Here is a 16,890-nt window from a genome sequence, read left to right on the forward strand (position 1 = left end):
GGCCGGCAACTGCAACTCTGATTCAAGCCCCAGCCTGGGAGCTTCCATATGCCTCGGATGCGGCCCTAAAAAGCAAAAACGGTTAAAATGGTAAATTTCATATAACATGTTTTTTTGTCACAATTTTTTTAAAAAAGGAAACCAAACCTGCCACCCAACTTAAAGAGGCTTCACAAAATTGCATACATGGCCAATCATATGCTTTTATTCACAGTCACTGAATAAGTATCATTTTTATTTGATTATTGTTTGCCTATAAAAGCAGCCAACAGGAAAATGAATGGGCTATTATGTTAAGAAGCAGAAGAGACTCTAGCCATTTTCCCTGTCTGACCACAAACAATAGATTACTAGGCATCAACTTGACTCTGCAGCTTCAGCTGGTTTTCTCAGTAGCATCTACCAATGCAGCAAATGCTCATGGATAATTTAGATCCGAGGAAAAATGAAATCCTTACCAAGTGTTCAAGGCCATAGTCAGCTTGGGCAATATTAGTGCTGCTAAAAGTATTGGTTTCAATGATATCTGCCCCAGCCAGCAAGTAATCCTGCAACAGAGAAAGTAATGTCAGTGCTCTGAGTCTGAGAATCCCTGGCCCTCGACAATACACTTGTCTTCACCACCACGGCACCAAACACCTTCCGACCACTTACTAAGTACAAGGCACTGACAGTGAATAGAGGCCAGAGATGCAAAAAGTCTAAGGAGTCTGTCAAAAGGCAAGTGGTGTAAATAAATAATCACCAAACTTGAATTCAAAGTTCACCAGCTGTGAGTTGGGTCAAGTTCCTTCAACTCTCTGAGTTTTGATCTCCACATGTGAAGCATTATAACCCTACCCACCAGGTGGCTGTACAGTGACACACCTAGTGCCTGGCACATGATGGGCCTCAACGAACACCTGTCCTGTTCCTCTGCCGTGTCCCCACTTGAGCACAATCTAACCCCAGCAAGAAGGGCTAGATCCCTGTTATCTCAAGGCTGCCCTCGACTGTCTCTGTCCTTGTCTCCTAGTCCCACTGAGCCAGATCTACACCCTCTCTCAGCCTGGAAGAGCTGGTGCCCTCCTGTTCTCCATCTTTGAAAACTGGCTTCCTTGTTTCACTCTTTGGACCCCATCTCATCAGTCTGAGGAACACTCAAGAATCTCTCGATCTTACAACAGTCAGTAAATCCAAGTCCACTGAAGCTGACAGACATTATGTGCACAAGAGCTGGGAAACGAAAATCAAGATTTTCACATTTCAAATAAGTCACAAACATCCTAAATGTGCATCACTAGGGAAATGGCAAAACACACTATAATATGTTCATTCTATTACACACTATATAACATTGCGATATATATCTACATATACTAACATGGAAAAAAATCTCTGAAAGTATTGTTGAATAGAAAAATAAAATTAAGGCGTTCCCGTCATGGCACAGCAGAAATGAATCCGACTAGGACCCATGAGGTGGCAGGTTCGACCCCTGGTCTCGTTCAATGGGTTAAGGATCCAGCGTTGCCATAAGCTGTGGTGTAGGTCACAGACGTGGCTTTGATTGAGTGTGGCCGTGGCACAGGCCAACAGCTACAGCTCCGATTCGACCCCTAGCCTGGGAACCTCCATATGTCATGGGTGCAGCCCTAAAAAGCAAAAAATAAAATAAAATAAAATTGATTGGAGTACCTGTTGTGGCTCAGTGACTTAAGAATCCAACTAGTATCCATGAAGATGTGGGTTCAATCCCTGGCCTCACTCAGTGGGTTAAGGATCTGGCATTACTGTGAGCTGTGGTGTAGGTCACAGATGTGGCTCAGATATGGCGTGGCTGTGGCTGTGGTGTAGGCTGGCAGCTGCCACTCCAATTACACCCCTAGCCTAGGAACTTCCATGTGCCGCAGGTATGGCCCTAAAAAGAAAAATAAATACATAAAATTGAATGATATCCATGAATTGTAAACTATGACATCATTAAGTTTAAAACATACAAATAGTGCTATGAGTTTTCTGCAGATATCTATGTATACACTTACATATACACATATACATTAAAGATCTGGAAAGACATACACCAACTAATATAAGTGATTCTCTTTAGAGAAAAAAAATAGAAATTTGTACTAGTAGTTAAAAGGGAAGTTATTCTCATCTACGGGTTTTGTTTTATAAGAACAAATTAACCAAAATTTAGCTTAAAAAAAGAAAAGAAAAACTAGAAACAATCTTAATGCCTAGGAATAAGGTTAGTAAATCATGATATATACATAGAATAAATTATTATGAAGTTCTAGAACCATGTCTCAGAATATTTAATACTCATGGTATTAAGTTAAAAATGCATGTTATAAAATACTATGACATAATAATCCCAATTTAATTTTAAAAATTCAAAAACAGAAAACTAGATTGAAATATAAATTAAAATACACTGAGTGGCAATTATATCTTGGTATGGATATTACAAGTGTTTTTATTTTCTCTTATAATTTTCTACAGCATAGCTACTTAGACATTTTACTTTTGTAACAATGAATGGATACTGTCTTTATGATTGGGGAAAAATAATTCTAAATTCCTAGTTATTTTCTGCAATTTTGTGTAGATATGAAACTCCATACTGCAAAGCTGAAAGGTGTTTCTTCTAGCTCTTTACCCTTTCTCTCTACCTTCTTTCCTAGAATAGCACCCCACTCACGGGTTCTGGCTATGATGTCCCTGGTTCCCAATCCTATTCTCCCCATTTTAAAAAACCTGTATGATGGGCAAGCTACTTCATTTCTCCTCATTTGAGAAAGCTGTCAAGACTAAAGGAGTGGGTAATCACAGCATCGGCCAAGGCTGTGACTAAACAACAGGCGTTTCAAATATCAGTTCCTACTGATCTCAGCCTATCCATAGAGATGGGCTAGGATGCCCAAGGCACTCACCTGGGTGCTTACTACCTATGGTGAGCCAAGACTGAGCCAAAGGATAGCTGGACTGGCCCTAGTGGTTCCTATTATGATCACAAGACTCACCTCAGCAACAGCCATAAGGGAACTTAAAAAAAAAAAAAAAGGTTTATTACTCACAGGTCCTGGAGGGTACAGGCATGCCTGGGCCACACAGTGAGGCAGCTGGGGGGAGGTGGGAATTAGGGGGAATAACAGAGAGAACCTGGGGTTCTGCCTTTATTGGGGTGAAAGAAGGTGCCTAGGGTTTTGTGGGTTCACTCTTTATTGGAGAACTAAAAACACAAGAGCAGGAATTAGGATTCAGGAAGGAAAAAGCAGGGGTGCTTATCTAGGTTACCCAGAGTTTTCTAAAAGGGAACCTCGGGGGAGGCGTGGTTCCTGGTCCTGGGGTTCAGCCAGCAGCTGTGTCACACAACTGGCAGGATGTTCGCTGAGATGGATGCCTCTGAAATGGATGTCTCCGCAGTCAAACGTCAGGGACTTACATTACAATCAAAAAAGCTTAGTGCCAAGCACTTACACTACAAATAGAACATGGACATTCCTTTAAAATTAAATATCAAGGGCCCAGATCTAAGGTCAGTAACTCCACTAGAAATAACTAATTTATTATTGTATTATAGCCATTTTTGCTTCGTGTCCCCATCCTGGGGAACTTGTCTTATCTAGATGCCTGTCTAATACACAGGACAAAGATTCATTCCATCAAAAAACATCTACAGAGTACTTACTAGGTGCGAGCTACTGTTCTAGGCAGTAGAGATTCAAAAGTGAAAAAGGAGCCTAAATTCCTGCCCTCAGGAGACTGATACTCTACTGATAATGACAAAGCCATAGGGCATGGGCTGGGGCTTGGGAGCGAGGTGGTGGCCTGAGGTGATTGCACCAACTACATCAAGAGAACTGATGGGTGTAACCATACCAAGCAATTCATGACCATGATGGCATTCCTAATCTAAAACATGCTGGGATTTTATAATGCCATCTGACTATATATTCTCAGGCCACGGGGAAAAACTTGCAGAACCAAACCTCTCGAAGGACCAATTTTAAATCTTCCAATACCTACAATTCCCATTACGACCAAAGGAAAGTCATTCCTAGTTTTTCTTCAAATGAAGAGCATTCTGTATCTTAGCGAGAACAGTCTTAACCACCCAGGAGAAGGATCCTTTCCACAATCAATGAACCTTTTAATCACAAAGTGATTTAAATAATTTTTTTTCATTAAGAAGAGTCTGAAAGGCAACAAAAGCAAAAATAAACAAGTGGGACTACATCAAACTAAAAAGCATCTCACAGCAAAGGAAACCATCAACAAAAATAGGAGTTCCCATTGTGGCTCAGTGGTTAATGAACCTGACCAGCATCCATGAGGACGTAGGTTAGATCCCTGGCCTTGCTCAGTAGGTTGGCGATCTGGCATTGCTGTGAGCTCTGGTATAGAGGTCACAGAAGTGGCTTGAATCCCATGTGACTGTGGCTGTGGCATAGGCCAGCAGCTCTGGCTCTGATTGGACCCCTAGCCTGGGAACTTCCATATGCCACAGGTGCAGCCCTTCAAAAAAAAAAAGAAAGAAAGAAAAACAAAAAATGAAAAGGCAACCTAGGGAATGGGAGAAAATATCTGCAAATTACATATCTGATAGATATCCAAACCAGATAAAGAACTCATTCAACTCAATGGCAAAAAAAAAACCCAAACAAGTCCAAATTAAAAATGGGCTAAAGGAGTTCCCACTGTGGCACAATTGGATCAGTGGTGTCTCTGCAGCACCAGGACACATGCATTGTGTTAAAAGATTCGGCATTGCCACAGCTGCAGCATAGGTTGCAACTGCCACCTGGTGATCCCTGGCCCAGGAACTACACATACTGCAGGGCAGAAAAAAAAAAAAAGGAAAAAAAAAATCATAAAAACTGGCAGAAGATCTGAATAGACACTTTTCCAAAGACGACACACAGATGGCCAACAAGCAAATGAAAAGTTGCTCATTTTCAATCATCAGGGAAATGCAAATCAAAAGCACAAGGAGATATCACCTCACACCTATTAGAATGGTTATTATCAAAAAGACATGAAATAACAAGTATCGGTGAGGAGGTGAAGAAAAGGGAACGCTTATGAACCGTTAGGAGCAATGTAATTCTGTGCAACCACTAGGTCAGATGGAATGGAGGTTCCTCAAAAAATTAAAAACACAGCTCCCACATGGTCAAGGAATCCCACGTCTGAGTATATATCCAAAGGAAATGAAAACACTAATTCAAAAAGATACATGCACCCCCATGTTCACTGCAGCATGATTTAGAGTTGCCAACATATGGAGACAATCTAAGGGTCCACTGCTTAGATTTATGACTGGATAAAGAAATACATCTGCAATGGGAGATACTAAACTATAAAAAAGATGGAAATCTTGTCATTTGCGACAGCACAGATGGCCTTTGAGGGCATTATGCTAAGTGGAAGTAGAGAAAAACAGAGTCTAAAAACAAACAAAATAAAAGACGCTCATATATGGAACTGAAAGATAGATCGGTGATTGCCTCAAGTGGGGGGTGGAGGGCAGGAAAAATGGGTGAAGGGGGGTCAAAAGGCAGAAGACTTCCAGTCATAAAATAAAGAGGTTATGAAGATGCAATGTATAGCATGGTGACTACAGTTAATACTACTGTACTGTAAATCTGAAAGTTGCCAAGAAAGTAGATCTGAAAAATCCTCATCACAAGGAAAAAAATATTCCAACTATGTATGCTAATGGATGTTAGCTAGACTCACTGTGGTGGTCATTTCACAATATACTCAAGTATCAAATCATTATGTTGACACCTGAAACGAACGTTATTTGTCAACTATATCTCAATTTAGAAAAAAAGTCTAAAACACTGTAACAGTACCCTTCTCTGAAAGATAAAACTTTCTCATTTAACTGGTAAATACGCTTTGTCCTTCAAACTGAATCCGGACAAGGAAAACAGATTAGATCACCTTATTATCTCTTCCAGTCATACTTCTATGAATTTCCTACCATAACCTATTAAACAATGTAGTTCTATGTTTATCTTTAAATTTTAAAAGTATAGTAATACCCAGTCACTTGCTTCTGATCTCTTATGTTGGCTAGCCACTTTCATTAAAAACAGAAAAACGAAATGAAAGAACATGGGATTTCAAGTCTGTAAACCTCTGTAACATCAGGCAAGTTATATAACCTCTGAGATACTCAGATCCCAAATCTATGCAATAAGAGTAACGCTACCTTTTGGTTTCACTTCATCAGGGATGTTGTAGTGACTTAAGTAAGGTAGTGTATATGAAAACCCTACTTTGTCTAGGATTTTATGGTTTTTCACACAAGGTGAAATGCCTCAAAGGCAGAAAACCTTCCTTATCTCCCCATCTCGAATGTTCAACACAGTGCATGACTTTCACTTGGTACCCAACACCTGCTTTCTGAACAAATCGCCCCCTTCTTCTGGATCCTCTGAGCACGTGGCACAGTGCTCTGCCCTCAGGACATGAAAGGGCTTGCAGTTGATATGATGAAAATATAAGAACCAGGGCTGCTTTACCTTATGGATTTGGTAAATTATATCAGGCTGGGTTATACTTAAAATGTCATTGTTGCCTTTCAGAGGCCGGGCATGATCTTGAAATTCTTGTCCTCGGAAGTCGTCTTCACTCAGCTTGTGCCGCTGGATCATGGTCCCCATGCCTCCATCGAGCACCATGATCCTCTCCTGGAGGATGGCTTCGATATCGTCCTGCAGGGTCTTCTTCATCCCTGCTTTCAAGAGAAATTTGACTTTACAAAGTGAAAGGGGAAAAACGTGTGACGAGGGAGTTTAGACTAAATTAGAAGAGTTGACAACAGGGAGTAAATGGGGCTCATGAAACAGGTACTGATAACCATGGAGCATTTCAAAAATGCTGGCCTGAAATCTCTTCATTAAAGTCATCACAACACTTAATGAAATAAAAGATTGTACATAGCACAAAATCACTGGTCAAGCACCAAACCAAGGTTAAAGCAGGCTGGCATCATTCCTGTTTCAGAAGTGAGCAAAACGGGCAGCAAAGGGCCACGTGCTACAGGCCAGGCCAGCAGGGGAGAAGGCCTTCTGGGTTCTGTGCAAGCGTACCTGCGACAGGGCGACTTATCTGGGTAATGGAAAGCCATCAATGAGTTCCAATGATGGCTTTCCCATGGCTCGGTTTGGAACTAGCCATCAGTTAGTTCCAAACTGCCCTTTAAACTGTTAGCTTTGACCCATGCGCTGCCAGAACTAGGAACAGCCTACACATAAGGGTTTTCCTCATCTCTGCTCCATCTCTGAAACGATACCACCCCAACACCCTGGAGCTTCTTTCTCAACCCTCCCCATGTCCTCCACCTCCACTTCCTGGCCCTGAAAAGCCCCCAGTGCCCACTCCTTCCAATCCTATTTTCTATTTCCAAGAATTACAGGAAAGCCACAACACTGTGCTGACTGGGGTGGCTGAAACCTATGACATGGTGCCTCCACTTTGGCCCCTCTTTCTCAGCTCCCTCAGGGCTTCCTACACCTGCTGACCCAAATCCCTCCTTCTTTCTAGCACCCAGTCCTTCTTCTCCTCTCTCCCAGGTGACTTCACCTCGGCCCCTTCAGAAGTGTCTTCTTTTGGGAGCTCCTCGAATTCACCCCCCTCCACCTCCACATCCTCTGGCAGCTCAGTTCCCGCTATCTTCCTCCCCTCGCACCTAAGGAAGGGCACGTGATAACCTCCACCACCTCCCACAGTCCATCCCACCCCCAGCAGGAATTCCCCCAGTTTCCTTCTTGACGTGGCTTCTTCCTCCACCACGCACTGAAATTATTTTCTAAAGTCACCAATGACCTTCTAATTAGCAAAAGCACCTGGATCAAATATTAGACCCAGATTTCAAACTGTCTACCTGAGACCATCACCTACAACACCTCACTGGCCCTCAGGCTACTCTCCAGAACCAAACCTGCCACATCCCTGTCTGACCCTATTTCTCTGACAGGCATCACTCTTCCCAGCAGCCTGACCTGAAAACTTGAATGTTACCTGACTCCTCACTCTCCGTGATAACCAACATCTACTCAGGCATGTATGATAGGTGGGGGTGGGGGGCAATTAGGCAGTGGTCCAGTCATTTCAAGCTCAAGTCAACAAAGGAAATTCAAATGTGACATTAACTTGGACACCCCACAATGTTGCTACCCTATCAGCTAATAAGCACCCAGAATTTGAGAAGATTAAGCTAATGGTGGCAGAACCAAAAGCCAAGAAATCTGAGTTTTAGTCCCAGCTCCCATAAACACCTATAGAGCTTTGGACAAGACTTTATGTTTCTGAAAAATGGGGAAATAGCTGTCCTTCCATTATCATAGGAACTGTGATAATAGAATGAGACAATATGTCTGAAGGCAAATCTCAGATGTTAACAGCTGGGACTCTCAAATCTCATAAGCTGTGAAATGAGACATCCATGACATAAACACACCATAAATGTGAACGGCTCCTAGTTTATCATGATTGTCACAAAGCTAATACAAAGTGGAGCTAAGATCGAAACCCTGAAGGTTGTGTCCTATACACTACAAAGTCCAGCAGGCCATGAAAAAAACATCACATCAGCCTAAAGCTCTCACCTCTGTTCCTGCTGGGGCGGGAGGTGTGTTGGCCTCCTGGAAGGAATGGCTTGTTTGCAGGTTTGGAAATGAACAAGAGGAAGGGAACAGAAGGGAGACAATGCTCGATGAAGACAATTAAATGGAGATGGTTTCAAATGCAGAATGGGAAGAGAGATTAAAAACCTTAACCCATATGCCCAACTGAATTCCTTCCTTCTTATAAGAATGTAGCTGCACTCCACCCTGAAGTAGATGATGTGACTCAGTCACAGGATGGCCATGGGTGTTGTGTCCAAGAGAAGCACAGGGTGTGGACTTGGGGGGGAGCAGGTCATACATCTGAAATTTAATTCAAAAAGTATTCAGACCTTCCAAGAACAAAAAACCAAACACAACAGCAGTCTTTTCTGCAATGAAATATGTCTTTTGGCATCAGCAAAATGGTTGATGGGTATGCTATTATTTTATGTCCTTGTCCTTCCATCTCCTCCGCTAACCAAGTACACTCACGTTTAAGGGGGCAGGAAGAAGGAAGGAGAAATTAACACAACAGGAAGTGCTGTACCTCCTCCCACCCTGGTCCACCTCACCAGTTTGTTTGACATTTCTCTACTCACGGCAAATCTGACAATGGAGAGTGCCTCCACTCCTCCCATTTTCATAAAAAGTCTACGCGTGTTACCATGAGGCCTCTACTGTATTCACTTTTCAAATCAGAAATATAATCTGTTTTCAGTCTTTAAGATAGTTCATTGTTTGCCATAAAACAACCCCATCCCCACACATACAAATTCTGACATCTTAAGAGCCATCATATATCCAAGAGATCAAAGGGTTTTTTTAAACTCTAAACAAAATATGTGAGAAAAACTTGACACATTTATTCTGGAATTTATGTAGAAGACTCAAAGTCCAGAAAGAGCTCAATTGAACTTTTAAAAAGTAGAAAGACATTACTTGGCCTACCAAATATTATCGATATGCTGCAAAACAATATCATAAAATAAGGTAAATAAAATATAGAATATCTTTGTTACCAAGTATAGTGAAAGACCGCTAAAGACTTAAAAAGCTCACCCTGTAATTTTTTTTAAAAAAAAAAAAGGTGATTTTGATTACATAAAAACGAAGAGTTTCTTTTAATTGAGTCACCACAGACAAAAGTAATAAATAGATTATGAATTGGAGAAAGAGTCTGTGACGTATAAAACTGAAAAGGACTAACATCTATAATGTACCAGGAGCTCCTACAAATCAGTAAGAAATGAAATAGAAAAAATGGGGGCAGGAGGAAACAGTGGCTAGGATTTGATGTGTTCACAGCTGCAGCCTGGGTTCAATCCCTGGGCTGGGAACTGAAATCCCACTTCAAGTCCCTGTATGCTGTGGGGGCGGGGGGCGGGGGGGCGGGAGATGTATAGAGTCAAATCAAGAGAGGGAAAACCTGAATAATCAACAAGTAAATGAAGAGGTGCTCAAACTCATTAGCTATCAGAGAGAGAAGAATTAAAACAAGACAAAGCCAATATATACACTAATGGGTGGGCAATATTTTGGGAATTTGGATAATGTCAAAGAAAATCTAAGTCCTCGAGCATGCCAGCTGGAACGTACACAGATACAGCCATTGTGGAGAGCAGCCCAGCAGGAAATTAAGCATGTGGAAAACCCAACAATCTCACTCCAGGGTTTATTTCCCAAAGTCTCCATTGATCCATAGAGAGCAAGTGGATGTGCGCTGAAGTGGTAAGTTAGAGACATTCTTGGGAAATAGCAAAATAAAACGTGGAGGATGCTCATGTAGGATATTACGGGGTAGTAACCAGATCTATCACTGTATTGCTCTATTTTAAGGACAGGATACTGAGTGAGAAAGTTAGGAATGGCTGACTACCAGGACTCTACTTATATAATTTTTTTTCCTTGTCTTTCTAGGGTCACACTTGTGGCATATGGAGGTTCCCAGGCTAGGGGTCAAATCAGAGCTATAGCTTCTGGCCTACGCCACAGGCACAATGCTGGATCCAAAACATGTCGGCAACCTACACCACAGCTCACACCAAAGCCAGATCCTTAACCCACTGAGCAAGGGCAGGGATCGAACCTGTGTCCACATGGATACTATTCAGGTTTGTTAACCACTGAGCCACAATGGGAACTCCTTCATATAAATTAAAAATACAGGAGTTCCTGTCTTGGCTCAGCGGTAACAAACCCTGCTAGTATCCATGAGGGTTTGATCCCTGGCCTTGCTCAGTGGGTTAAGGATCCAGTGTTGCTGTGAGCTGCGGTGTAGGCTGGCAGCTGCAGCTATGATTTGACCCCTGGCCTGGGAACTTACACGTGCACAAAAAACCAAAAAATAAATAAATTGAAAATACATACACAGAAGAGTCTAAGGGGAAATGTACAAATACAGGGAAATAAGTGAAACAGCCTATCTATGGGAGCAAGAAAATTGTGAAAAGAAAACAGAGGTAAAAGGGAACACATAATAAAACAAATGTCAGTGGGAATTCCAAGTACCGAATACAAAACTCCTCTGCAACTGAGGTCCTTAAAAATCCAATGCTCTTAACATTTTCACCATGCTTATTTATCCTTTAGGGGATAATGTAAGATTTAAGGTAAAAGAGACTCAAAGGTTCACCTCCTATATTTGTTGATTGGTGTAAGTTTTCCCTGTTCTAATCTTTATGTACTCCCACTTTATGTAAAGTAAGGGATTATCTTTCACAGACTTCTAATCACCATTGCTCCTCCAGAATCTTCTCATAACAGTAAGTCACCTTAACAATTCTCCTTTTCCTTGGCAGGGTGCGCATTCAGTGAAATGCTGCTCTTCAATAAATAACAACAAATGTGGTACTGGAGTTCCCTGGCAGCCTAGAGGTTAAGGACTCAGCATTGTCACTACTGTGGTTCAGGTGACTGCTATGGCAGAGGTTCCATCCCTGGTTTAGGAACTTCCACGTGCCGCAGACACAACCAAAAAAAAAAAAAAAACAACGCCAACAAACAGAAAATCTATTTGTATTCAGTATCTATTTGTATTCAGTCGATTAGGTCTAGAACATTCTGTACATTCTACTCCTGACTGGTCAGGTTCTAAACAAAGAAGATTCTCTCCAACATCTTTCACAGTGAATACAGGAATACGAGTTTTGCAGGTCCTTCATGTGGCTGACTGGTTACAACACAGAAATATTTTTATGTTTAACATATAGATGTATATATAGGTAATGCAGTCCATAAGAGAGAGTCCCAAGGAATGTCCTCGTCCAGGGAGCCTAAGAGATCACAGTATTTTTCCCAGTTTGAGAGGACCTCAAATTTTGTTTATTCAGGGGATTTTTTTATTGCTTAGCTGATGATATTTTGATTCATACTAACTGATTCAAACATAGGATTAACTGAGTAAAGCACCAATTAGCTGTTGAGGTGGGTAAGTCAGGTAGTACCTCCTTTAAGAACCATCCTAAAGAATGACAAAACGGGAGTTCCTGCTGTAGTGCAGTGGGTTAAAAATCTGACTGCATGGCTCAGGTCGCTGCCTAGGTGAGGGTTCAAACCTGGCCAGACACAGTGGGTTAAATGATAACCAGCATTGCTGCACCTGCAGCACAACAGGTTGCAACTATGGCTCAGATTCAATCCCTGGCCCCTAGGAACTTCCATACGCCACACCCCCGACACACACCAAAAAAAGAATGACAAAATGAAGGTATAAACCAATAAATCCCTAATACATGGATTTATGTAGTAAATAGTGTCAGGAACAACAGAATGATTCCATACAGGTCTGATTTATTTAGGACTCCCATATCTACCACAAAGAGCAAGGAATTTTTATTTTCTGTATTATAAACAAATGATCCCAACACTTTCTCAACAGTTTCCTAACTTTACTGTATTAAAGATATCTTACTGCTGCCCTACAAGTCCCTTACAATATACTTAACTTTTGAATCTCTAATTTTTAGTTTGCACCAACTTGTTACACTTTATGGACATTTCTTTGCTTGTGCAACATTCCATTTCTGAAATATATTATTTCCCCTTTGATTTTAATAAGACAGGGAAGGATTAGAAACATGTAACCTGTTGATATCAATGCAATGGCTCATTTACTCATTCTTTCATTAATCTTTTATCAACTGAGTTCCAGATAACATAGTACCATGAAGCAAGGATGAAACTAAGCAATCTTTAGAAAATATCATCTAAAATTTCTCACAGGTATTTGCTAGCCAACCTCTTCCCTAAGGGGGTACAATCTCTTTCCTAAGGGGGTTCAACCATGGTCTGAGGTCATGGACATTTAGCCTTAGGGCCCAATCTTGAGAATCAATGACCCCCAGCTCTTTATTAAAGAGCTTTCACTAAGACTGCACACCAATAAGTATCAAAGGATTTTTAGGAAGTTAAAACCTGATTCCTTTTTTGGGGGAGGGGGGGTAGGGCCGTACTCGCAGCATATGGAAGTTCACCCACACCACAGCTCACAGCAATGCCAGATCGTTAACCCACTAAGTGAGGACAGGGATTGAACCCGAAACCCCATGGACCCTAGTCAGGTTTGTTAATCACTGAGCCACGAAGGGAACTCCACAGAACCTGATTCTCATTCCAACATAAGGATGCCCATACAGAGAGATGCGGGAATAAACCTGAAGTCTTTTCTAGGCCCACTGGCCTGGCTAGGAGCTCATTCAGGGGCCCAAGACTTGTTAAACTTGACGGACTTGATGTTCAGCTGTGGAGGCGAGCCTTGGGGTCAGGAAACTGGGCTAGATCCAAACACTCAAAAATTTTCTTTTCATTTGCTGTAAAAAGATCACTCACTATTCAAACTATGCTAAATCTTTAGAGACATTTTGCTGCTGATACAGTCAGATGAAAGGGAAATACTTTCTTTTGCTTTTCTTTTTTTTGGGGGGGGGGATTCTTTTTTTTCTGATTTCTGGGAGGGCCAGAAATCATGAGTAAGGGATATTATTCAAATAAATATAGGATGCCCCTAGGAGAGGTATAGTCTTACTTTACAGCAACAGTATTAAAATGTCAGTCACAGTCCCACTTGTTTCATGAACCATGTTAAGGGTCCCATCTATCAGTTCTCTAGAATCAGTGGAGCCACTAGCTGACCTGTGAAAAATTTCCCTCTGAGTTATGAATTCAGTCTTCACCCTCCTCCCTGAGCTGAAAAACCTCACCTGTCATCGCTGTTGTTCTGTCCGTATTACTGATTCTCTTGTTTCTTCATTTCCTACTTCATGCCCCAGATGTTTTTATGGGTGTATTTGTCCACAAATTATAAGGAGGGACGACATTAAAGACCCAGGGCTCACTTTAAAGCTGAAAATACATTTAGCTCCTGTGCTAAACTCGTTTTTTTGTTTTTTGGTTTTTTTCCTTCTTGTTGATGCCAGAGTCACCAACATTAGAATCACCTGGGACAGTTAACTCCTCAAACCCACCGAGTACCTGCTCATCTATTTTAAAACAGTGATTCTAGCACACCTGAGTTTACAGAACGCCTGCTCTAACCCCGAAGCGGAAAATAAACGTTTAACGCAGTTTTAAATAGTTCTCTTCTCTCTCAGCATTTGAACTTCCTTTGGCTTAGGTGCTCAATAAATACATGTTGAGTAAACACGTTCAATCATGCAAAACTTCGCTAGCGCCCTGCTGGAATATGCCATACCAAACTGCAAAGTTTAGTTAACGTTCAGAATGTGCTTCGGGGATTGATGGTTTGAAGGCGGGTTGGTGGGGGAAGGAAAGAACCTACGCAGCAACAAAAACCTGGACCTCCAGGATCCTGCGCAAGTTCAAAGGCACCGCCCGCCACGGGGAAACCCAACCAGGTATCTCCAGACAGAGTCTAGAATCACCCCCAGGGAGCAGGAGACTACGGTGGAGCGAGGCACAGAGAGCGGAGCGCGGGTCTCACTCACCGGCCTGTGGCAGGTCCTGGAGCGCGGGGGACATGCTGCCGAGTCTGCTCCCAGTTGGGCAGGGGACGCGGCGGCGAAGACGCGCTCTCCAAACGAAGCGGCCCAGAGCCACGCCAGCTAGTGCGGGGCGAGCGGTTCACGGGCGGTCCGGGCTGCGGGGCACATTGAGGGGCCTCACCGCATCTGCCGCCCGCCGCGGGGCCTCCGTCTGGCCTGAGCGCGGCGTGGCAATAACAGCAGACCCCGACCCAAACCACTACCCCAGCACGCGCTTCCTCGCCAGCCGGCCGGTCGTATGCAAGGGTCTGACCGCCAGAGGCCGGGTCGCCGGGAGGGAGGCGAGTGGACCGAATAGGAGGATTACGTGGCCGGCGAGGCGTACGACCAGGACTCACAGCCCCCTAGGCTTTGGGGCAACTCGGAGGACTGTTAGCTTCTGCGCTCCATCCAGCCTCAGCATGGGAGATCCCGTCTCCGCATGGTAGGTCCCGCCCCCTCAGAACTGTGATTGGTCTGTAGGAGCTCCTCGCCTCTGTATTGGCCAATCGATCTCAACCAATCACCTGAGGCCTCGCCCCAGGGCTCTCTGGGAGACGTAGTGCTGGCGTCTCAGGTGCTCTGCTGAGGATTTGAGCTTCTCAGCCCAGCCTCAGGAAGTGCAGCCATAGGGGGTCTCTCCAAGTTTAAATCGTGGGGCAAACTTGACGTGACCCCAGTGTGTCGTATGACGTCAAGAGCCTGGTACTGGGAATCTAGAAGGCCAGGTACTGGTCAAGCATTTACTGTTTACTGGCACTGGGCAAGGTACTTAAATCTCTTGGTCGCCATTCTACACTTTACAAAACAGAAAATGATAGGGCGGTGAAAATTACTTTTTCCTAAGGTTGAGTGGGGATTAAATAAGATAGTATGAACCCCTGTGAAAACTCTTATGTACATGCATGCCTCTTTTTTTGTTCCTTTTTGGCAGCACCTGCTGCCTATGGAACTTCCAGGGCAGAAAACCTGCCTCACCGCAGTAACTGGAGCCACTAACCTGTTGAGCCAGAGCAAACTCCCAGATATGCATTTTAATTGTCATTTATTGGCAGTAAACATTATTATGTGGCAGGCTGTGGACTACTCACTAGGAATGAAAAGAGGGGCATGCTACATCACACCCCCACCTCTTTTTTAAGAGGAGGAGCTCACAGTCTGGCTAAGGCTAATAATTGAACAGGAAAAAAAAAAGAACCACATGCAGTGTGCCAAAGGAGCTCAGTTCTCCAAGGGAGTTAGGGGACATTTCAAAGAAGAGGCTGGGTTCTGAAGGAAAAGTGTGTGCCAGGTAAGGCCATTCCAGTTGGGAGAAACTCCCTGGGTAGAACATGACACTTAAGAGAATTTGAAAGTAGAGGACCGCTGTGTAAGGCTGAGCATGCTAGAAGGAAAAGCAAATGAATCAAAAAATGAAAATAGAGACAAAATTATGATACTTATGAAGCTTCAAAAAAAAAAAACCCCACAAATTTGCTTGCCATTCTCCTTTTACTTTACTGTATGTAATTATACTTTCTTTTTTTTTTTGGCTGCACCCACGGCATGTGGAAGTTGCTGGGCCAGGAATCCAACCCACGCCACAGCAGTGACCCAAACCACTACAGTGAACACTGGATCCTTAACCTGCTACACCACGGGAGAACACCTACACCTCTTTTTAAAAATCTATAAAATTATATAATGGTTATAGCATCTTTATCAAAGACATACCTGGAGGGGAGGAAATGGAGTGAGTGAAGAGAGAATGAAACAGAAGTGTGGGAGGAGGGAGTTCCCATTGTGGCTCACAGGTTAAGAACCTGACTAGTATCCATGAGGATGTGAGTTTGATCTCTGGCCTTGTTCAGTGGGTTAAGGATCTGGAGTTGCCTTAAGCCACGGCATGGTTTGCAGATGCTTGGATCCAGTGTTGCTGTAGCTATGGTGTAGGTGGCAGTTGCATCTCCAGCTCCAATTTGACCCCTAGCCTGGGAACTTCCATATGCCACAAATGTGGCTCTAAAAATAAAATAAAAAATAAAGTAGAAGTGTGGGGAAAGGGATATCCCTGAATAGCTGAGATCTTATTAAGATTGTAAGTGCTAGTTTTAAATTTTTCACCTATCTCTCAAAGTCTGTTGATGTCTCTCTTGCAAAATAGTCTTTCAGGAAGTTCCCATTGTGGCTCAGGGGTAATGAAGCCAACTAGTATCCAATATAACGTGGGTTTGATCCCTGGTTCTGCTCAGTGGGTTAAGGATCCACCATCACCATGAGCTGTAGTGTAGGTCGAAGATGAGGCTCAGATCTGGTGTTGCTGT

At 42.9% G+C, this 16,890-nt stretch overlaps 1 protein-coding gene across 2 annotated transcripts in view; it reads right to left on the reverse strand.

Moving 5' to 3' along the window:
* The window catches only part of MTR (5-methyltetrahydrofolate-homocysteine methyltransferase), a 105,535-nt gene extending 90,519 nt beyond the window's left edge, over positions 1-15,016 (reverse strand). Inside the window, exons 1-3 of one of the 2 annotated variants that reach the window (XM_047759699.1) lie at positions 14,552-15,016; positions 6,522-6,733; positions 459-548 (exon numbers count right to left, since the gene is read on the reverse strand). In XM_047759699.1, coding sequence (XP_047615655.1) covers positions 459-548; positions 6,522-6,733; positions 14,552-14,585 — 336 coding nt within the window. In that variant the 5' untranslated portion in view covers positions 14,586-15,016. Of the gene's footprint in view, positions 1-458; positions 549-6,521; positions 6,737-14,551 lie in introns of both variants that reach the window. The other variant, XM_047759698.1, reaches the window with a different exon arrangement.
* Between the last annotated feature and the right edge of the window lie 1,874 nt (positions 15,017-16,890).

This window comes from Phacochoerus africanus, chromosome 15 (genome assembly GCF_016906955.1).
Source record: "Phacochoerus africanus isolate WHEZ1 chromosome 15, ROS_Pafr_v1, whole genome shotgun sequence".
In the NCBI taxonomy this organism is placed as follows: Eukaryota; Metazoa; Chordata; class Mammalia; order Artiodactyla; family Suidae; genus Phacochoerus; species Phacochoerus africanus.